Below are 23420 nucleotides of genomic sequence, written 5' to 3'. Positions count from 1 at the left end.
TGAGGTTTCATCACTTCTTTAAGTTGGGAACTGAGGCTCAGGCCCAGAACAGGTGGCATCCTGGAGGCAAATATTGTGCAAATTATAGTGTGTTGGGGAGGAAATGAGTGTGGATTTCAAGAGTATGAAATTGTGGGCAATAACTGGGCATGTATCACAAGAGAGGAAAGGAGGACTTTACAGTGGGGCTTGTGAAATGGATTCAGTTCATACTTAGAATGAAAGAGCAAGGTCTTGAATAGGGAAGGAATGTTTTTCTAGTGCAAGGTTGAGTCACGTATGGTCCCTGTGGCAGTGCATCTGCTGCGTTTGAAAGAAACTTACTGGGAGGCCACACTGAGTTCTAGATTCAGGTTTGCAACATCAGGCTCTTTCAAGGATGGGAAGGTCTCTCTTGATGCCACGTTCATTTTGTCTGGGACTGCTGCTCAGGCGGTAACTGGAACTTACAGGTAAACATTTTTTTTTAATATACCATAGAGACACATTTTACAAAGATAGATATATATATATAGAGATACTTTTCCTGATTTTATATATATACACACACACAATTTTTTTTCATTGCTATTAATCCTCTACAATCTAAGTATTTGTATTTCTGCTGGGGTGGATGGTGTTGAGATACTAAGCTTTTATTCTCATTACTGAACACAGGACTCTGTGGGACAGAGAAACATGCTGGATCACTGAGCTAAGCCCTCATTCCTTTCAAGCAGTTTATCTCATAACTGGCTTTGTGAACTTCTTACACTCCATCTTCTAAAGGAGGTGGACCACAGCACTACTTGTTCTGTGCACATGTACACGTGAGGTCATTTTGCTGTTATACCGAGTCATTTAATTGTTTTTTTTCTTACAAACCTTAAAACCATTGCACCAAATGGACTGCTTTGCCAGGGAAGAAGACTGAGTGTTTCTGGAGTCTGCGATCTCAAGCTGGTGTTTCAGTACAAACAGTTGCTGGGGTGGACAAGAGCGGGACGAGGCAGGCTGGGGGGGTGGTAACATCTCCATGGCACCGGGGCAGGGGATCCCTCATCCTGCATCCTTCCAGGCTGTGTGATGCCCCTGCGGGGGGCAGCTGGTGTCCTTGTAGCTGCCCTTTCCGTGGGAGCAGGGAGCTGCGTTTCTGTGGAAGGCTGAGGAATGGTTCACCTGGAGCAGGGATGGATGCGGGTCAGGAGCGTCTTGGCTGGTGGTTCAGGTGAAGGTGTGCTTTTTCCGGTTCACTCAGGCAGAATGTGGACTGAGGCAGGGGTGGTGTGGAGAGCATCGGCCATTCCGATTGGGAATGCTGTGAGGAAAAGCAAAACTTCGTCTAATATGAATGAGGTACAAGATTGCGGGTTGAGAGCAGTGGTTAACAGTGGGTATGATCATGGAGATGATGTGCATATAAAAGTATACATCTTCCTTATACTTTATGTGTCTTAAAATATTTAATGATTTGAACTTGGCCTTTGGTCAGGGATATTGTAGGGGTGAGAGGCTTATGATGTCCAGCAGCTCCTTTCCTGCTTGGTGCTGCCTCTTCCTTGTGGCTGATCAGCGACGGAATCCAGAGCAGCTTGTCTGTGCACCGGGGGTGTTTGTTACCAGAAGGTGTCAGGGTCGTTCTTCTGGTTTTATTACATATCAGCTTCTCTATAGCGGCAACCAGAGGGATAAGGCAGCAGGACTCGGGCCGCATTGTGAAGTGTAACATTTCATGTCCAGATGTGATGTACATACAAACGGAAGGGGTTGTTTTACTACAAGTAGGGTGAATAAAACAAGCGCTGGACATGAGGTGCAGGAGGGGCGAGGGGGCCGCGGTGGCGCCTTCAGGCTGCGGCAGGAGGCGGGTCTGGAGCCCCGGGCCGTGCGGCCGGTGCTGCTGCAGGGATGGGGTGGGGGCCGTGTGAAGTCCTGTAACTGCTGTGCTGAGGGCGAGGGCTCCGGCTTGCCCGTGCCCCGGTTACGGGGGTCCGGGCGCGCCCGGTACTGCGCACCCGGCTGTGGCGGGGAGAGGAGCGGTCGGGATGTTCCTGCCCGCAGCGGCCCCGCCCCGCGCAGCTGCCCCGCCCCGCGGGAGCCCCGCCCCCCGTGTCCTAGCGACGGGGACGCGGCGGCGCCGGGACCCTCGCCTGCCCCGAGCCGCGGCCCCCCGAGCCGCCGCCATGAGCGGCCCGCAGCCCGGGTGAGTGCGGCGGGCCGGGGCTGGGGCCGGGGCCGGGGCTGCGGCTGGGGCTGGGGGCGGCGCTCCCGGAGCGGGGGATGGCGGCGGGGGGGTCACCGGTGACCGCAGGGCTGGCTGTCCGCGTGCTGGGGGAGCGGCGGGTCCCTCGGCCCGGCACAGCGGGGCCCGGGCGCCCGGACCGCGGCCTGCGCGGGGGCACCGGGGAGGGACCCGCAGGGACCGGCCGCGGCTGTGCTCTGGCTCTGGTTCATGCCCCCAGCAGGAACCGTGCAAGGTTTCTGTGGCCCTCAACACCAGAGGGACGTGGAGCTGCTGGAGCGAGGCCAGAGGAGGCCCCGGAGCTGCTGCGAGGGCTGGAGCAGCTCTGCTCTGGAGCCAGGCTGAGAGAGCTGGGCTGGGGCAGCCTGGAGAAGAGAAGGCTCCTGAAGGGGACACCTTAGAGCAGCTCCAGTGCCTAAAGGGGCTCCAGGAAACCTGGAGAGGGGCTTTGGACAAGGGCCTGTAGGGACAGGACAAGGGGAATGGCTTTAACCTGCCAGATGGGAGATCTGAGTTCTTCTGCAGGCTGAACAAGCCTGGCGCTCTCAGCCTTCCTCGCAGGAGAGGTGCTCCAGCCCTCTGATCATTCCTGTGGCCTACTCTGGACCCTCTCGAACAGGTCCATGTCTTTTCTGTACTGAGGACTCCAGAGCTGGTCGCGGTACTCCATGGGGGGTTCTCACCAGAGCAGAGTAGAGGTGCAGAATCCTCCAGAGGGATGTGGGACAAGCCCATGCGTAGTACCAATATGGCACACTCCCAGAGTTCTTTCCAATGGTTTAATGGGTCTTAGTTCAGGCCCGGAACATTTTCTTGTTTCCTCCAATACCCTTTTGAACTTTAACTCAGCTTTTTTGAGGACCAGCCTGTTCATAATTCACATGAAAACAATGCATGTAAAGAGGCATCTTTGAATCTAAAGTTGCTGCATTGCTGTGCTCAGGTGGAAGCTGCATTTTAACTAGTTACATGGTCTGTGAAATATTATATGGAAGGCAGTAAATGAAGTGGAATTGAGTTGCGTTTCTCCTCTGCCTCCATATGTGATTGACGGTGATACTATAAATCAATACTTGGTACAATTGATGTGATCTGGTGGTTTCAAATGCAAATGCAAAGAGTGGATTAGAAAATTGACGTAGAACAGTTGCTACAGCACCAGTGTTGAACCAACATGTGCAACAGGGTAAGCTGGACTGTTTGTGTAAGGTTTAATTTAGTGCTGGTAGGCAACCTGTGAGATTACTGTGAAGCCCCAGGCAGAATTCCTGCAAACCCATGATCCCTTCTATTTATTTTTCAATTGTTCTTTCTCTCCTTGAGCACACTTGTTGAATTACCCCATTGGAAGGTACGTAACAGAGGCACAGTGGCATTAAAAGTAAAGCCAAAGGGAAGAAGAGATCAGCCCCTTGTTGTATGATTAAAACCTCATGCCTGGAGAGCCTGGGGCTCAGCTGAACGTGTCAAGCACCATGCATCTGAGTGCATACGTTTTACAAATGTGAATCGATTTAGAGTGTCAAAAACTTGACCTACTGCCACTTACTTCCACTTCTGGACACTTCTGGTCAAAACTAAATGTTCAAGGCCAGGTTGGAACCTGCTGTAGTGGAAGGTGTCCCTGCCTGTGGCAGGGGGTTGGAACTGGATGAGCTTTAAGGTCCCTTCCAACACAAACCATTCCACGATTCTACGATTCTCTGGCCTCTGGAGGTGCCTCCCAGCCCAAGTTATTCCTACAGGTCTCTGCAGAAGCCGCTGTGTCTGTCACCAGTGCGGAAGGGCAGAATGGAGCACTGGCCGTGTGCTGGGGCAGGGTGCCGGTGTGCTGGGACACTGCTCCTGCTGGCATGCTGTATACTCGGGTATCCTGCAGGGCCCGTGGCCAGGGAGCTGGGTCTGTGCCAGCTGGGGTCAGCCAGGACCTGTGTGGCATGATGGAGACCTGCCGAGGGCCAGCTTATTACCAGTCTCGGAGGAGACCTCCAGGGCCAGGCTCTCTGGACCCTGCGCCTTGGCAATGGTCGCTGTTTGATGCTGAGCTCCTGTATCTTATGTAGACATCGCTTGTTTCTGATATGAAGCTTCCAGATGCATAAGATGTTCCTTTTACATAATGCAATGGGCATTTATCTGACAAAGCACTGGGATTCATCAAGGCAGCATTTTGTGCAGCACACTTTTGGGTAGCTCTTTATAACTTCAGCAGTTGTAATTTGGCTGTCAAGGGCATTATATGCATCTGTATTGATTTTATTTCAGGTTTCTTGCAACCTACAACAGCCTTACAGACAAACACCTGGTTGGATATTTCAACAACACCAGGATAAGACGGCATCTTCAGAGATCAGGACTGGTGAGACTGAAAAGTTCCCTTTTCTGAGAAAAAAAAAGAATAGAATAAGGAAAAGCATGCTCTGCTTCTGTTACCATTGCACAGGTGAAACCACAGTGGTTCTGTTGTTCGTTTGTTAGAGGGATGTGTTGTCACTGGTGAGAGTTTGACCAGCCAGCTAAACACATGGCATTATGCTGTGCCAGACCAAAGCCACACGGTCACGATGGGACTGGGGCCGGGTTGGTTTAATCGTAGCGTTTCCCAGTGCACCATCACCGGGGCTGCAGTGCTTGTTGGAGTTTGCCTCTGCAACGTGTTTCCATTTGCAGATACACAGAATCATCTTGATTCTCTCAGTTTCTTTAAACTGTGGAATCAATCTAAACACCTTTGGCTCTATTAGTTCTTTAAAGAGCTTCAGTGTTATTTTCCAAAAGTGTTTAATGGAAAGCTGAAGGATTTGGTAAAGGTGAACCATTCCTAACAATAGCTGTGCACTCCTGGATGTGACTGTTCAGCCCAGGCAGCGCAACCCGTGCACAGCAGGGAGGCAAGCATCCAGTTCCCCTCCACCGACTTGGGCAATGGCCCATGAGGAGTAAGGCTGAGCCCTCCACTGTCAGGAAATGTGCCTGCTGCTGCCGCTCTCTTCATGTGGCTGCTGGAGTCCATGGGGTCAGGGAAAGCCCAGCTCTGTGCTGGGAGGTGAGTTCCAGAGGTGGTGGCTACCTGGGAAGAGAAAGCTGTCTTTGTGGGGAATTGCACTGTGTTAAAAACATTCTTTATTCCGTCCTCTCCCTTTTAGTTACATTATATTTGTTTGTGGCAGATCTCAAGGAGTGGAAGAATAATACCTGAGAAGGAATACCGGCTAAATGCTCTGAGGAAGGATCACCAGAGATACGTACAGGAGTGCCTGGCTCGCGCCATATTTCACAAGGTCCTTGACATAGAGGTTTGTGTTTGCCAGGCATGCATCAGCCTCCACCTGCTTCACTGCTGACAGCCAGTGGCTGTTAACTCATACTGGACTGTTTGCCATAGCTGGGTCCTTGTGCTTCCCCGAAAGGCTCTTTCCTGCTGGGAATAAGGACAGGCTTTGTGCTTGACGTCCCCCACGTGAAACCTTCACTGGCCTGTAACTATTAAACCATAGTGACATTAGAACATACACTGTCCTGGCTCACTTACTGTTCTTTGGCAGTCATTGCATTATTGGATGATATTCACAGGGATCGTTTGCTTAAAAAAACTCTAGTCAAAATTAAATAGTTGGATAAGAGAGTTATCTTGGACAAGATAGTTACATATCTTAGCCAAGTACAAAATTCAGCACATTCCTGGTATGTGTCAAGAATAGAGTTGGTCCCTACAACTTTATAAATGCTCAGTTTTTCCCTAGTCAATGTTAATATCCCCAGGTGTAATGCAAATGCATGGAATCAGTAGTAGTTTTATAGCAGGGCTCAATGAGTGTGATGACCAGGGAGCAGGCAGGTGATAAGCAGAACAGAAGTAAGTGTTTCTACCATCATTTTCATCTCACAATGCCTATTAATGAGATTTCTCTTTCTCTTACATTGATAGCGTCATCATCAACTGGAAATAAAACGGAAACTTGAAAGTTCTGTGAGGAAGGAGAGGGTGCAGAAAGTCAAGGTAAGGCTTGACTGCTCCTGAGTGCTGACAGGACATGGCGCTCTTGTCCTGTGGTAAATAACAGCCATGAGTCAGGCCCGAGAATCACTGCGCCAAGTGTGCTATCCCTGATGTGAGTGGAAAAAGTGCAAGAACCCGGCAAGTAGAGGATGATCCTTCCTCTCTCCAGCAGTTCAGGAACTTCCCTTCTTGCACCTAATTCCTTTTGAATCTACTTATTATTTGGTTCTGCAGTGTTCTTGGCTGTGGAATTTAACGATGAGTTGTATGAAATGGTACTCCCTTGCATTTGTGCACAATTATTAGTGTATCTGCTGACTGACAGTTCTGTTTGATGCTCCATTGTTCTTGTTATGAAAAAAGTTAATAACCGTTCTCCTTTTGCAACGCATGTGTGGTTTCACATACTTTTTTCATATTCCTTCTCAGTTTTCCAAGCCGAAGACCCTCAGTCTGTTGAATCTTTCATACATGAGCCATTCCACGCCCCTCAGTACTGTGTCACTTTTTACCTTTTCTAGTTCTACTGTTTCTGTTTTGAAACAGGGAACAGAAGCAGGATGAATAATTCAAGACATGTGCCGCAGTTCTGGTAATTCTAGACACAATGAGCACTGAGCTCATGTTTTCAGTCCTTTGCCTCTTAACATGACATTTAGCAGAACCAGTGTGTGAATAATGAGAAATAGCTTCAGAAGTCTTCACTTTGGTGTCATGTAGGTAGAGCTTGATTCTGTAGTTGATAGAGGCATGGAAATCCCACAGAGGTCAATGGCTCTTCTCCCCATGAAGTCACTTGGACTTATGGGAAAATTTGTTCTCATCTTGGCTGAAATACACACAACATCCTATTTCTCTATCAGGAGCCTCCATGCATCGAGAAGAGCGCATGGAGAACCGAGCTGCTGCTATGAGCACTTGAAAACCAATGTCAAATCTTTTTCATTTTCAGGAGTGTATTTCTGAGCAATTCACCAGGTAAAGAAAGGAGGAGATTTAAATGAAAGCCACTGGTGACTGTGGTAATTGCAAAGGCACTGTTTACTGACTGCACTGCTGCTGGTAGAGAGTCACCGCAGTGGAAGCAGCAATCAAGGCACCCTGCCAAGGGATGCTGGACTTGGATAGCTTGGGAACATAAACCAAAACTTCCTTCAGTAAGAAGTGTAAGGGAGATGCCTGCAGATAAGTGATCTGTGTCTTTGCTGTGGTGCCACACCGGGAGCAGGAACCTGGCTGGAGTTAGCAGTGTAACTTAATTCTCACCTCATACACTCAGTGAACTGGGCTGAGTAGCTCATCTAAAATGAAAGGAGAAAAGCAGGTGACTGAGCAGGGGAGGATGACAGAGCGAGCTATCTGTTTCCAGAAGGGCAGTCAGCCCAGTGTGGAGCTTTTGAGGAGAAAAGGTAGGAAGGGGCAGCAGCCAGAGCAAGGCAGTGGCGGATGCACTCATGTTGAAGAGACCTTCACTCAAACCAAGAGTTCGGAGATATAGAGAAACAGGCAGATGACCTGAGTCTGGGGGGATCAGCAGCTGGAGGGGGCTACAGGGAAATGAATCAAAGGTGGGAACAAGTCTTCTCCCTCGTCTCTCTCTCATTCTCCTTGTGATTTCCTTTCCTTCGGGTCAGACAAGCTGATCTCACAGCTCTCCATTGAAGGACAGACAGAAAGCAGGCTCAGGCACTGCTGCTAGAGTATGTAGTACCTCAGAGATGTTAACTTCTGTTCTTTCAGGTGGAGCAGCTCAGAAGATCAGTAGAAGGCGCCAGCCCTATGCACTCCCCGCACCCACCACTTGCTCCAAGATATCATTATGGGCTCCATCCTTTGGTGGCTGGAGAACCAGCTGGTCACTCACAACTGGTGAGTTTTCCCACTGCTCCATGTGCTATAGGTACACGCAGTTGGAAGTGTGCAGGTATACCTGGGGCATCTGTGCTGCTTCTAGAGCACTGACTGTCCTGGTTGTTCCAGATTAGGGCCTCATTCTTCACCGCTTGAGGCTGATTTCCTCTTTGCAAGATTGTGCCATTAAAGAGGAATCTCAAGAAGCTGATGTTGCAGGAATGGAACATCAGAACCTTGGAAAAAAATAGCTTTGCTTTGTGATAAATCTGCTTTAATCTTTCCCTTTTATGTGCCTTGCCACCCTAGGTCAGGCCAGTGTCAGTACTTCCAAGTGTTGTCAATGAATGGTTGGCTGTGGGGAAGTTTACACATGGTGTAAGATCCTGAAAGCAATGGGAGTCTTTCAGAAAACAGAGCTGAAGGAGTGAAGTAAGACTAAAGCTTGCTCCAGAAGGCAGTGCTTTGGAGCTCTGGCTCAAAAGCCTCTTGCTGTCTGTTAAGGGGCAGAGAAGGAATGTTGATGTACCCTTGAAATATAATGATACTGAAGTCTAAGGTGAAAGGTGAAAGACATAGTTCAGTTTTAACTGGTTCTCCTTTTCAATAATAATTGATGCACACTGAAGAGAGGTTTTCAGTCCTGACTGACCTTCCCCTCTCCACACAGAGGGCACCTGGACACTGTGATTGCAGTGGTGGACATCCTCCTCTTCCTCATCACCAGTCCATGGAGCCTGACTTTTCTAGGATGGTGAGTTAACTCAGCCAAACAGCATTTCAGTTATAGCATTTGATCTCGGTATTCTGAAGGGTATACAGGGAAGAGATGGAATAAAAAAGCCAGAAAAATGCTGAATGTTGACCAAACCCAGGCATGCTTGTGTCATGCATTCTGTCAGTGTCCATGTGCTGAAGTCACTGAAATAGGCACACTGCTACAGCTTCTGTGAGCTCATGTTTGCTTCAGGGCTGCACTGTGAAGAGCCAGTAGCAAACCCTGTGTTTATGGCCAAGAGTTAATTTGGATGATCCAGTTTTTGAATGCTCAGAGATGTCCCTGCCCATGGCAGGGGGGTTGGAACTAGATGATCTTAAGGTCGTTTCCAGCCCTTACAATTCTATGATTCTATGATTGTATGTCTGAAGGGGTCTAGCTCTTTGGGCACAGCCTAGAAAAGGTAATTTCCTGAAGGTACTTGAGAGTCACTCATCCCGTCCCAAGCTCTTGATTGGTGCTTTCTTGGTTTTCGCTCTTTGCTGCTGCTGTGCACTGGAAACTGCACTGAGATTTCATGGCTGTTTACTTCTTCCTTCTCCAGACTTCGCGGCGACCCAATACAGCTCCAGGAAACATGCAGCAACCCCCTCGCCTCCAGCCGCTCCGCAACGGTGCTACAGTGGTGTCTCTAACAAAGACTTCAAGCTCTAACCAGAAGTGCCATGTTTCAGGATATGACCAGCAGTTTGCCACTGGGGTGAGGCCACATTTCATTCTGAAAATGATCTAATGCTGGGGACAGCTTTATAATACTGCTTTGGTACTGTAATTCTACTGCAGGCAACGTGCCTTCCAAATGGCAATCAGCTTGCATTTAAACCCTCCTTTTTAGCCTCCCCTTAGTTTTCAAGACATTGTTTTACTGGCCTAATGCCTTACTTTTCCTCACTGTTCTTGATCACAGTGAGGAAAAATGTGGTGACTTATCTTTTTATAGCATAAAATCTCTGCATGCAAAATTTTCTCCCTCTACATAGACTTTTTGTTACGTAGAGAGGGAGGCACCTGGTTAACACTAGTGACTCAGGAATATTTTCACACAATCTTACAAGTTTTCACCCTCATCTACAGCTGCAAAGTAGCAAAAAAATCCTTTCTTTTTTTTGCCATTCCTCCTCCCAAGGACACGAGTGGGTCTAGAGAATGAGAGCATGTTGGAGTAGCCAAATAAGATCTCGATGTGCACACAGTTACTTTCAGCTGAGATTTGGCCTTGTCTTCTGTTCTAGAAAAACATTCTGTAGTTAGCTTTGTGTTAGGGGTTCTGTGGGACTGGAGGGCTTTGGAAGGTACCTGTGACCTGGAGCCATTGACTGGCAGACACTGTATGAATAGCTCGCTTCTGCTGTGCATTTGCTCTGTATTGTGGTGGTCATGATCCTTTCTGCAAGAATTTGTTTGGGTACACAGTACTATCTCTGTGTACTCAAATTATGGGTGATTTAAGCAGTTTCTTTAGTGCCCACTACTGACAGTACAGCTGAGTCAGTCATGGATTCTGAAGATGATACAGAGCTCAGATCCAGAGCATGCAGCGCTTGCACTGGAGATGTCTTGCCTCTCAGGGCCCTGGTCCTCTGTTTGCATTTCATCTTGAAAGAGGGCTAAACGTCCACCACAGGTGGGAAAGGCGCGTTTTGAACCACATCTTGTATAATTGATGCCAAACGATGTTACTGCTGGAAGATTCTGGCTACTTTGGAATTTGGGTGCTGAGAGAACGCTGCAGTGCTGTGGAGTTGCGCAGTCTTCTGCCTGCTTGTGGGCAGGACTCTGCATGGTTACAAGCAGTACATGGTTTACGATGTTATAGATATATCTATCTCATCATAGGATGATGTTATATAATCACAGAACCGTAGAATAGTTTGGGTTAGAAGTGACCTTCAAAGGACATCTAGTCCAACCCCCTGCAAAAAGCAGGGACATCTTCAACCAGATACATATCATATATATGTATATCTGAGGGTGACCTTTTCAAGCTGTCTGCCTGTTGCTTTGCAAATTAGAAGGAAGGGTTTTAGCACAGAAATGTTTTCATGAACAAAACTGCAGGCACCAAGTGAAAGAATTGTTCTAGAAGGGTGTGTGTTACTAAATGTAAAGAGCATCGGAGCATGGTTGGTTCACTATGCTCGGTACCTGTTTAACCTGGTTAAATGTTTTGCAGCAGGAGAGGACTGGGCTGAGACTTCTGAATTCAGTGGAGTATGTGACTGGTGTATCCCCATATCAGCTCCCTGCCATCAACAACTATGTGATGCCAGTGCCGCCGCCTCGCCTGCAGAACAGGGGCCCAAACTCAGAGGGGAATGGGATGCCCAAAGGGAGACGATTTCATCTCACTGCTGCACCCAGTGATGCAGAGCAACTTCCAACAAAGGTAAGTCATCTCTGACTGCTTTTCTGTTCATGTAGAGGCATATTACCTTCCTTACTGGTGTATTTGCCCAATGCTGAAAGATGTGTGTAACTAGTTTGCATAAATATTCACTGAATTTTTGAAAGAAAGAGAATTTATAGCTATTAAAATATCTAACTGCCACCCACCTCTCTCTACTAGAACGTTCGGTGTTTTTGACCAGTGGAAGGGTAAAAAGGTGCTTGAACAAAAACCTGTAGGAACTCTTACTTAACCCTTCCATTTTAGTCAGTCTGCTTCTGCTCTTTGTATCTGGTGCCAGAACTTCAGAGGGATATAGGAAATGCCTTCCGTGTACGAAAACTTCATCTGTTACACTATATCTCCAGACAGTTTTGATTCGTGTAAAGGCAATTGTCGGAACCCAGGACTGGGAGGGACAATGTAGGTCATGAAACATGGTCCTGACGTTTTGGGCAACTCAATGCAATGGATTTTCAGTTCAAAACATTTTGCTGCCCTTCAGCACATTACCAAGCACTTCCCAGTTGAAGCAGCTCAAGGCCTGTGTTGCAGACGGGAAGCCTCCCGTGTATGTGGCACGTACACCTCTGTGCTCACCTGTGTCAGAGCCGGAGGCTGATGCACCCTCTGTGTCCTTCCCGCTGCAGACCGCTGGAGGGTTGCCCAGGTCCTCGCCGCGCAGCAACGCCCTTGTTACCATGATCTTCCTGGGAAAAAGCGTGCGTCTATCTCATGATGATGCTGACTACAGGGATGAAATCAAAGTCTATCAGCAGCATTGTGGAGGAGAGAACCTCTGTGTCTACAAAGGCAGGCTGCTGGAAGGAGGTAAGGATGGACAATCAGGCTGCTCGTATTGACGCTGGCAATGTCTTTTTTTGGGGGGCTAGAATACTGATGATGTAGTATCAAACTGATTTCAGCTGAGCTCAGTCAAGATCTATGCTTCCAGGGGGTTTTATACCATCTGCCTCCACACTACATCTGGATCTACTGTTTCATGATTGAGACTGAGGTTACTTTTGCAAATTATGGTGAAGGAATTTAGAGAACTGATGTAAAATGCTCTAGCTTAGATTATTTTTGTACAAAGATGTACTGTTAATAAAGTAGTTATAGCAGTGAACTGCCCTTAAAGAGGGGTTATCTGTTTCTGACTTGCTGTGAAACGTCAGTGGATGTTGCTTATTATTCCACAAGGAAAAGTACATAGTGGGAGACCAATTCCCACCTCTTCTATGTGAGTGCAGTTCCATCACACCAAAAGAAGGTGACTTGTGTTGTGGGAAATTGGAAAGAGGAAATGGCTGGGAGATTTTCACCTACAGGGAAGAGTGATTCCACAGATTGTACCCCTCATTCCAGCTACAGAACCCCCTGTGCCTGTGTTTGCACTTTCACTGGGTGTGGAAGATGGTGCATCGATGGGGCACCTCTGCTGTGGAGACAGGACAGAGAGCTAGTGGGAGGTGTCCCTGCCCGTGGCACGGGGTTGGAACTGGATGAGATTTATGGTCCCTTCCAACACAAACCATTTCATGATTTTATGGCTCTGTGAATCCTGATCATTCTGTGCATAATGTGCACCCTCCTAAGTCAAGAGTTCACTTTTTTTGAGGCGGGAGCTCTGGTCTCTGTTCCACTGTAGCAGTGAGTGGCCAAACTGGGATGTATTTGCTTGTCCCAGCTTGTGTCCAGCTTGATTCTCTGGGTTGGAAAGAGACAAGGCTGTTGTGTAAGGAGGAGGTAGAGTTTTATCAACTACTTAATGCAGCTGAGAACCCGTGTACCTGACCTCAGGAGGCTGTGTGCTTTAGTGGTGATGCAGGTGAGATACAACCATTGCAATACTGACAGTGTTATAGAATCCCAGACTGGTTTGAGTTGGAAGGGACCTTAAAGCTCATCCAGTTCCAATCCTCTGCCACGGGCAGGACACCTTCCACTAGAGCAGGTTGCTCCAAGCCCTATCTAAGTAAGTCCCAGTATAGCACAACCTTTTTCTCTGAACCCTTTCTGTGATTGCAGAGACCTTTCAGTTCATCTCAAAGAGGCACCATGGTTTCCCATTCAGCCTCACCTTTTTTCTCAATGGGATACAAGTGGACAGGTTGAGCTGCTGCTGTGAGTACAAGCATCAGAAGTGTTCCAGGCTGGGAGGCAAACATGGATTCTTCGCGTTTCTCCATGTGGAGGGAGCATCTCCTTGCTACAGGTATGGAGATAAATGCACTTTGCTCACAAGGACTCAGCAGCCCCAGTTTTAGAGAGTTTGTCACTTGTTTCCTCCGGTTTTTTTCCATTTCTCTGGCACCTCAGAGCTCTGTAGAACCTGGTCTGTTTCTCAGTGCCCCTTGAAATGTGCAGAATGGAGCTTATTCCTCAGAGACTCACGGCCCAGGATGTTATCAAAGCCAGCTGCCTCTGTGCAGTCACCCTGTAGAGCACACAGAGCAGTGGGCAGTGGCTGCACTGGGTCTGTCAGCTTGTCAGTCAGCACAGCCTCAAGCCTTCTCTATTGTACCATATTTTTTTTACTCCAGTCTAACACTGAACATGATTTGTGTAAATGTATTACCTAGTATGTTCAAAGCAGTGAAAATAACCTGAGTTCAGAACAGATGTGGTGGCTCCAGAGCTCAGGAAATGCCCAAATCTCCATTTCTGTCTGATTTCTGGAAAGATTTGAGGTGAGTTTTCTGAATTAATGTAGTCTCCAGGAATTGGATAGTTTCCTCCTGAGTTGCCCCCATTTCCTGTCCCACCTCCCCTCTTATTCTTAGTGATATCTCTGTTTTCCTGTCTCTTGTCTGTCCAGCCAACCCTATCTGGTGACTAAAACCCACCTTCATTAACCAGATTCTCCCTGTACATGACAACTATTTTTACATCTCCTTCAGATCAAATGCCCTTGTATTTGTTTCTGCTTCAAATATGACACCACATCCACACATTTGGTACCCACTCTGATTCTCAGCAAAGATCCCAGCTCATCTGCCTTGTTGGGTTCAGGCTTTGGTTCACAAAGAGGTGACACCGCAGTGATTTCTACACTGATGGTGTGGTCCTTGCACTGGGAGTTTTGTGCTGGCCTAGGTCCAGCAGAAGTGCTTCAGTCCCTGAGCAAAATACAGGAATGAATAACTACAAGGTAGGACCCTCCAGAAATCGTCAGGTTTACATTTTATGCCCTCACTCAGAACTAAAACATTTCTGGACTGGATGACTGTAGGATGTCTCACAGTAGTTCATAAACAGCTGGAATGTGAGTGGAATGGCAATCAGGGAAAGGAAACAAAAATGGTTCTAAGACACAGTTGTCTGTGAGGAAAACATGGTTTTCCAGAGAGACTTGTGATTAGCTACAGTGAAATTTCCAGTTTCAGCTTCATCCTCTGCTTGTTGATTTGAGTCTCTGTACTACATACAGCACAATGTCCTGGCACCCATGGGTGCTGTAGGGTGGCTCTTGGTGTCTGCAGTTGACATTAATTAGGATTAGGGACTCTGGTCTCTTGAATGAGCCTCCTAACCATAAGACACAGAGGCTGTCACTCCATTTTATACAGGAGGAGCAGTCTCAACAGGTCATCCAAAATGCTTTGTTTTCCAGCTATTTGGGTTGCTGTTAGGTAGGAAAAACAGAACAGAAACTGCAAATAACTCAGTTTCAATCTCCGCAGGTGTTAGACCCAGCAGACAAATAAAAAACCCCAAACACAGTCTTATCCACAAAACCTGAGTTCCCACTTTACTGAGTTCCCGCTTTATGAGTGTTACAGCAGGATCTGGAGCCAGCACACATCTGACTTGGAGCTTGTCTGCCTTTCCCAGTGGTTCTATCTATCTTTGTACTTGGTGTAGCTTGAAATCAATGGACACTTATATTTTGACTTTAATCTGCTTATACTTTAGTTGTCTTCTCTTTCGAGAAGGACTGCATCTGTGTAAGTGGAGCTCCTGAGGGTTTCAGGGTGCTTCTCCAAGTGAGTCGTTACCTCTGTTGTGTAAGGGGCAGTGCAGGGGCACAGAGGTAGCAGGTTTCACTGTTGGTAATGGCTGAACAGCTCACTGCATCTGCTGCCCTTCCATTCTTCACAGAAAGAAAAGCGTGATACTTCTTGGTTTTTTATAGGTGCATCATTGCAATGGGTCTGGACAAAAAGCCATCCCCTCCCAAGAGGAAGGTAAAGGAGGACCATGAGGAAAAGCATGTGGGTTTCTGGGGAGGTGGAGCATGCAGTGAGCCAAGCAAAAGCAGTGTTGAGCAGAAATCAAGAAGAAATTCAGTGTTAGTCATCCTGCCAAGTCATGAAGCAAGTGTGGAAACTGCTAAGGATGAAATGAAGACCAAACAGGAGTATGGAAAACAAGAAATGAAAAAGCCAGCTGATCGTAAGAGCGAAGACAGTCAGGAAGACACCATTAAAAATGGTACAGTATTCCAAGACACAAGCAGGGGGTGAAAAATGGGTGACTCTGGAGAAGGCGTGAGGCTGTGGGCCTCCAACTTTGCCTGAGGCATCCTCTCTTAGGATGCCTTATGTGTGAGAAAAGTGGTGATGCCCGTGTCTGGCCAATAAAACTAGTGGGGTTCCTTTTGGCCAAGCACCAGGACGAGAGGGTTTTGCAGAGCCAGGAAGGTGGGTAAGGAGGGTCTGAGGGGCTGAAACGGAAGCCTGAGGTGGATGAGAAAGCAGGAGGAACGTGGGGCACGGTGAGGGAGGAGGTGGCAGCTAGTGGAGGACACGTGGAGTGGAAAAGAGGGCTTGGGCTGGGTGAGCTCTGAAGGGGTACGGGACATCGGTGAATGGAGAGGAGACGGTGGCCCCGGCGGCAGGAGGTGGGAGAGCCTCCTGCTGCTGGTGCGGATGGGCTGTGGAGGGAGGAGGGCGAGTGCTGGGGCAGAGCAGCAGTGTCAGCACGATGGAGCTCCAGCGGAAACCGTTTGGTCTTCCTCCTGCCCTGGGCAGGGGAGCGCAGCGCCTTGTTCACCAGGGCTCTTCCAGCCCTTTCTCTCCTGTGCTGCCCCAGGCACTGCGACACCAGCCCCAGCCTCCAGCAGCCCATCCCCTCTTCTCCAGCTCTGCAGCTCACCTCTCGCCTTTCCTGCTCCCACTGCAGTGCTGCTGCGCAGCATCCTCGTTATTTCCTGTGGAAGTGTGTGATTAATCGAGCCTTTCTCCCTCAGGAGGCAGGCGCCTTTCTGACAGTTACCTGCGGAGACCTCGCTCCCAACCAGGCAGGTGGAATCTCAACTGATTTTTAACACAGAGAATAAATGTTGTTCCCGTAATTCTCATTGCCTGGGCAATAGTTTATTTGGCTGATTGGTTCTGCATCAGATACTCTTCATTTTTGTCCTCAACATTCTGTTACTCCAGCACTGAAAAGCTCTGATGGAACAAGAGCAGTGAGCAATAAGCTCTGCAGGGTGAGGCTGCGTGGCCGGAGGGACAGCCAGTGGCAGCACTGCAGCACTCCTGCGCTGTCTGGGCCCCTGCTGCATGCAGTGAGCTGGTGGCAGCAGTGGCATTCCTGGATTTCAATGGCATCACACATCTCTGTGCATTCCAACAGCACAGCCTGGGCTGGAACGGGAAGGGCTCTCCAGTACAGGTGCATGAAGACAGGCCTTGCCTATAGACCTGAGTGAAGGTATCTATCAGGTGTTACACCTCAGGCTGGTAGCCTGGGATGAAACCCAGACCTGCTGGTGCAAAACTGCCCTAAGCTTCATCTGTTCTTGGACTTCACCTGGGACCTGCAGGAGTGTGTTAGAACAGTGCGACACAGGTTGTTCCTCTGCAGCACCCTTTGGCTGGATTTAATGAATTCATCTAGTTAGCTTCTTTGCTAACTAGCCATGTCAATCCACGATCACCTTCCTGGACACTACAATGTGTTACCCTTCTCCAGCTTTCTCTAGTGCTTGTGTTCTTTTTTTGTCACAGGTTTCTCTCCTGTAAGGAGACTGTCTTGCATTCTATTTCTGAGTTTGCCCAGCCCTTAATTTTCCCAGCCCTCCCAGTGGCTAATGAATGTGTTTGTTTTGGGTTTAATGTATTAATCATACTTGGTACATCATTCAGTAGCTTTACTGCACTTTTGCTGCTCTACCTATGCAGAACATGATGCTTTTTTATGATAATGTGCTTTTACGATTCCCATCTGTGGCCTTAGATTTTCTCATGTCTTTAAAAGGACTGAGCGAAGGCAAAGGGGGATTAATGAAGTTCTGTCTGCTTGAAAAGAACTTTATTAGTTGTGAAGTTCTTTCCTGTCTCACAGTGTGATTCTTTTATTTCAGAGTATGATGAAGATTTTGAAGCAGATGAAGAAGTTAATGAAGAGGGACAGACAGATGATCAAATGCATGGAATGTCAAAGTCATCCTCGGATGATAAAAAACATAATTTAGACTATGAAAATGAGAGCAAAACCTCATCACAGAAAGTGCTGCAGGCCTCTGACAGTGAGGAGGATGGAAGTGGTGGATATTCTGACAGCGACTCTGAGGATGATGAACAAGGTTAGTGTTTTTCATAATGAGGCTTGGAGAAGCCGACCTGATGTATATCCAGTACATCTGTTGATGGGAAAACCCATGCGGTTCCTATGGAATTGGTAAAAGATAACTATTTTATCTCTTACTAATTCTACCTTCTGTCACTGACATACAGCCAAACCCAGTGGCAGGGGGTGTGTGTGCCAGCTCACAGCAAGCTTTGCTGAACTACTGAAAAATGGAGATGGAGCCAGTCAGCAAATTAGCTCTAAACACTTGGGCAAGTGAGCACTGTTTCTCAAGGTAAATGGAAACACTGCTTTCACGTTTGTATGTAGGTGAGTTAAGCAGAGGTAGTCCAGCTGCTTGTGACAAGGTTGCAGCTGCAAGAAAGATCCAGGCTTTTTAGAGGAAGTATAAAATCCAGCAGGAATTGAAATCGGGTTTGAAACATCCTGGTTTATAAAATCATTGCTGTGGTCAAAGAGAATCTTGATTTTTGTTCTCTGATAATCAGCCACTGATCACTTGTGATCCATGAACAGTCAGTACAATTGAGCTCTCTGCTTCCACTGTCACTTTTGGAGAAAGGGGGCAGAGGAGCTGCCCTTACCTCATTATCCCTGTTGTGTTCGCTGAGGCTGTAGGAAGAGACAGGTAATACTCTAACTTGGCATTTGGTATTTTGCATAAGGAGCAGTTACCAAGTAATGGATGGGGAGCCAGAGGGGCTTTTAGCAGTCTAAACATGCCAGTACAATAAATAATGGGAGAGGCATGGATTAGGAGCTAGGGATACTGGTGGAAGAGCCTTTATGTTATGTTGTGAATGGATCTGTTCCATGCTCTGAGCTGTGTGACTGCTCCCCATGGATGTAAATGTCTGTCAACAAGAGGAGCAGTGCTTCTAACATTTGTCTTCTTGGGACAGGAAGCTTGAAGGGAGTTCCTCAGTCCTTATTTACTACTGGTAAAAGGTAGACTGTAACATCAGATACGGATGGTTTAAGGTCACCGCTAGCTTTGGGTGACATTTCAGATCAGTAGAGCTTTGGATTTCTAGGAACTTTGCATTTAAGTTTGAAGGTCGGGATGATCTTTTGTTCTGGGTGAAGTGATTAATATTCAAAGAGGTTTCTGTGCTCAGGGTGGTAGAAGTATTCAGAAACCAGTTGGTGTCTACTCCTTGGTGCTTGCACAGAATGTGTTACAGCCAGTAAAGAGTGGAACCCAAACTGGTGCAGGGTGTTTCCTTCTGAATAGTGTAGGAAAGGTTCATCATCTCGCAGAGGTCTATTTGCTGTTACCTGGTGGCATTGAGTCCTTATCTAGTTTTATCCAGATTCTTTAAAGAAAAGAAGCTTTTTGCATTGTTTTCCTTAGCCTCTCTGGGCAATGATACCCTGAACACAAATCCCGAGAGTTTTCATCCCTCTTTCCTATCTGTTGATTTTTTTATATTTCCCCCTTGTAATGAAATCTTTCTACTGTTGTTTTCTACCACTGATCAGAAGAGATGGAGAGATGGGCTAAAAAATTTGTGGGCTTTTCCCAGCTGAGCTGTACTAATACATTTATAAAAAGCTAAGGATTCCTTGGTGATTCTGAGGACAAGAAGACCTTTCTGTTTGGATGAAGGACCCTTGCTCTCTGAAAATAGTATACGTGGAAATATTTCAAGCAACTTTAGTAGCAACTTGTAATTCCATTTTTGGGCATATGGAAGTGCCTCGTAGGTCTCAACAGTGGAAGCTTTTCCTGGATATTCATCGTTAAAAAGGATTTTTCTTTAACTCCTTTGGTTTTGGTTCTGCCTTTTCACATAGCCTTAAGCAGTTCTTTTCCCTTCTTACGAGTTCTCCAAGACAGCCCATTCCCTGCTGGAGCCGTCGTTTTCCTAAATCCTACAGAGTTTTTCTTCTATAACTGAATCCATAAACCTCTCTAATACCCACCTCTTCTCCACTTACCTGAATTGCCACTTCCCTGATGCGCCTAATTGTGACAGACAGAAATTAATATGTTGTCTCAGGAGAAACATCTGTACAGGAACTGCCTTCCTCAGCCCCTGAGTTTCCTGGTGCTGGAGGAGTGGTTATCCAAGCAAGATCTTTAAGCTGTGGCTGTAAGGTATCTTTGTGCAACATGTTTTCTGCACATGCTGTTCCATGTGGAATGCGGTTCTGGCATATGGATAGTGCATGAGCAGAAGCCCCAGTTAGAGAAGGAATTCTCATAGAATCACAGACTGGTTTGGGTTGAAGGGGCCTTAAAGCTCACCCAGGCCCATCCCCCTGCCCCGGGCAGGGACACCTTCCACTAGAGCAGGAAATTTAAAACACAAGTGGCAAGAGCCTTCCTCAGAGCCAAGGAGGAGGATGAAGAGGAGGCTGCTGGGAGGTGATGGCTGCAGGGAGAAGTACTGCAGCACAGGTTGGATCCTGCGCTCTGGGAAGAGCTCAACAGGGACAGACCAGGGTCCAAACTCTGCCTCTGGCTTGTGGCCAGCAGCACGTGCCTGGGAAAAGTGTAAGAGCAGGGTGAGAGTCCTGTGCTGTTTCCCAGTGTGTGTTCCCACCCCTGTCAGCAGCACCTCTCAGGGGTGGTCCCTTTTACTGATTAGCCCTAACTGGGCTTTTCCTCCTTGAGTTTGCCCAGTCTCTGCCTGAACCCCTGTGAACTCCGGACACCTGCAATACTTGTGGCAGCAGTTCTACTCTTCCACTGAATGCTAGGTGAAGAATTACTGCTTTATTTTCCTTTCCCCCCCCTCAAATTTTCCATTTATGAATTTCATAACCTGTAGGTTTTTAGAGGAGACAGTGAACTTCACCTCCAGTTCAGCTCGAATGGTTTGCACGTGATTTTGGAGATCTTCATTGTATTCACTGAGTTGACAGGAGGGCACTAAAGGGCTGTTGCTATGGATGAAGTCTTTCATCAGATGGAGCTCAAGAACCTATTCTAAAACCTGTCTGAACCACATTTTAGAGGTGCTTTTGGAAGTGTATTTCTGTGGGATTGATGGAGCTAATCTGGTTCATTTCCATTGTCAGAAAAAATATGTTAAATAGCTTTGACTTTAACCCTTTGATACATCTGGGCAATGTTCTTCCATTCGCTTACTGCGGTTTTGTCACAATATCCTCAGATCGTGTGATTCAGAGGCTGATACCAGATGAGTGTCTGGCCCTTTGTGCACAGCAAAGGGAACTAGTGGCCAGTGAAGGCAGATGTAGTGATAAATGCTACACCAAAGTTCTGTTTGCTGTTTCTAGGTGGGAGGCCTGTGCACCCTCTCTCATCCGTCAGCACCCAGTACAGCAGTGAAGATGACTCTTGTGCTGAAACAGTGAAAGGCAATGTTGAGGGCAAAGAGGAGTATAATGGTGAAAGGGCATCTGACAACACAGCACATGCACAGTGTGGAAATGAGAATGGGGAGAATAAACTGCTCAGAGTGGAGGAAAATCAGGAAACTTCTCTACTTGAAAAGGAAGGAATAGACAAAGCAGAAAAGGCAAAACCAGAAGATCTAACAGCGAGGGGAGACACTTTTCATGAAAATACAACAGCAGTACAGCATCAAAGTCCTGAAGTTAACAGGGAACTCGACCAGGCTTGGTCAGTCCAAAGTGACACAGTGGAAGATGGGGAGAAGAACACCAGTACCAGGAGAGGTGATGGGGAGGAAGGTCTTCTAGTGCCTTTGGAAAGCAGTGTGACAGAAGTGGAGGACAGCAATGACGAGGCTCCTCACAGTGACAAAGGAGGGGGTGAGTACAGTCCCTGGGCACAACTGTGAGTGACTGGTGCATGCAAGGGTTGCTGTGTTTGCCTTTGTACTCTATCATGGTGCAGCATGGGGAATGCCACTGCTGAACTGTTTTCAAGCTTCTACAGTGCTCTGTGCTGCTGTGAGCTAAATAACCACCCAGAATGTTACCTGGTTTATTGTTTCTTTTCTAGTGTTGCCAATGTAAGGCTTTTGCCGTTCTTTTTCACTCCAGTTTGATTTCACATAGCATGCAATCATTATGAAATCCAAACATGATTTATTGCCTATGGGACAATCTGTATGCCAGACAGTTTGTAATGTTGTCATGGTTTGAGCCCAGCCGGTAACTCGGAACCACGCAGCCGCTCGCTCACTCCCCACCTTCTTCCTCCCCCCGCTCCCGGAGGGATGGGGAGGAGAATCGGAAGAATGTAACTCCCACGGGTTGAGATAAGAGCAGTCCCGCAACTAAGGTATAATACAAACCACTACTGCTACCACCAGTGATAATAACGATTAGTGAAATAACAAGGGGAGAGGATACAATTGCTCACCACCCGCCGACCGACACCCAGCCCGACCCGAGCAGTGATCTGGGCCTTCCGGGTAACTCCCCCCGGTTTATATACTGGGCATGACGTGCTGTGGTATGGAATACCCCTTTGGCTAGTTTGGGTCAGGTGTCCTGTCTCTGCTTCCTCCCGGCTTCCCCTCCTCCCTGGCAAAGCATGAGACTGAGAAAGTCCTTGGTTGGAATAAACATTACTTAGCAACAACTAAAAACATCAGTGTTATCAGCATCGTTCCCAGGCTGAAAGTTAAAAACCACAGCACTGCACCAGCTACTAAGAAGGAGAGAAATGACTGCTATAGCTGAACCCAGGACAAATGTCAAAATACTAGATTCAAAAAAACCCACTAAAAATTACCCTGGGAATCATGATGCAGCAGGTGAAAGTCAGAACTATGTCAGTTGATCCACGGTTGTGTTGCTTCACTCTGGCACAGGCTTGTTGACAAGGAGCAAATCAATCAGTTGTGACACCTCGTTTCTACTGTTGACAAAATGGACATGGTGCAGTTTCAACCCTACCTTCCTGGGTAACTTCATGGGCACTTAATGAAAGGTTGGCCACATGAAGCAAGGTTTGCATTATCATATCTGGGGAATAAGGAAAAATATTAGCTTTGCAATGTCACCCGGGTCATGGGGAAATGTCTTGGATGCGGTTAAATCAGGCAGAACAGCGTCTGCACTGTCGCTGACATAGGGACAGCCACAGACCATGGTAGATGGAATCTCCAGGTGTCTTTCTGTGGGCTGGGTTTGCAGTGGAATGTAGAATGCTTTTCCTTTATGTCAGTAGCAGGTTTTGGTTCTGTTTCTATGGCTTTCTGATTACAGCAGTGCATCCAAGATAGCTGTGTGTGGAATAAACAATTTGAATGCTGGTGCTTAATGCTTTGCAAGTCTGTTGCTGCTGGGTTACTTTGTTTTGTGCATTGCTATTGCTTTGCTTATACATTCAGAATTGAGACAGTGACAGTAATATAATAGCTACTGAAGAGTGCTGAACTCTTCAAAGAAGTTTGCTTCTGGAACCCTTATCTTCCCTTGTGGGAAAGAAACTTCCACCTCAGCACCTTCGCCACTAGGCTGAGATGTGCTCAGGAGGAGAAGGAACTTTAAAACCTGGAGTATAGAATGTTGTGGTGTAGTAGAAAACCAAGGAAAGACCCATTGGATGTGCCAGGCTGGTAATTTGGCACTGAGTTAGCCCAAGAGAACAGCGTTGTTCTTTGGTAGCATGAATTCCTGTGTGCCCAGATCCAGCACACGTGGTTCCACGGCTCTAGGTTTGAACAGAAATCCTCTATCACATACAGATAGTCTG

General features: G+C 47.4%; 1 protein-coding gene across 29 annotated transcripts in view; it reads left to right on the top strand.

Annotated features, from left to right (window-relative positions):
- The first annotated feature begins 1933 nt into the window (after positions 1–1933).
- The window catches only part of ERICH3 (glutamate rich 3), a 33452-nt gene continuing 11965 nt past the window's right edge, over positions 1934–23420 (top strand). For 27 of the 29 annotated variants that reach the window (XM_030494388.1, XM_030494385.1, XM_030494387.1 and 24 more), the window contains exons 1-14: positions 1934–2182; positions 4487–4580; positions 5392–5517; positions 6150–6221; positions 7962–8090; positions 8743–8826; positions 9395–9550; positions 11024–11236; positions 11887–12067; positions 13268–13454; positions 15375–15673; positions 16431–16481; positions 17550–17771; positions 21026–21523. In XM_030494388.1, coding sequence (XP_030350248.1) covers positions 2025–2182; positions 4487–4580; positions 5392–5517; positions 6150–6221; positions 7962–8090; positions 8743–8826; positions 9395–9550; positions 11024–11236; positions 11887–12067; positions 13268–13454; positions 15375–15673; positions 16431–16481; positions 17550–17771; positions 21026–21523 — 2470 coding nt within the window. In that variant the 5' untranslated portion in view covers positions 1934–2024. The remainder of the gene's footprint in view (positions 2183–4486; positions 4581–5391; positions 5518–6149; positions 6222–7961; positions 8091–8742; positions 8827–9394; positions 9551–11023; positions 11237–11886; positions 12068–13267; positions 13455–15374; positions 15674–16430; positions 16482–17549; positions 17772–21025; positions 21524–23420) is intronic. The other 2 variants (XM_030494369.1, XM_030494370.1) reach the window with 2 other exon arrangements.

This window comes from Strigops habroptila, chromosome 8 (genome assembly GCF_004027225.2).
Source record: "Strigops habroptila isolate Jane chromosome 8, bStrHab1.2.pri, whole genome shotgun sequence".
NCBI classification, from domain to species: domain Eukaryota; kingdom Metazoa; phylum Chordata; class Aves; order Psittaciformes; family Psittacidae; genus Strigops; species Strigops habroptila.
The sequence above is the reverse complement of the archived record's forward strand: the minus strand, read 5'-3'. Positions and strand labels throughout refer to the sequence as shown.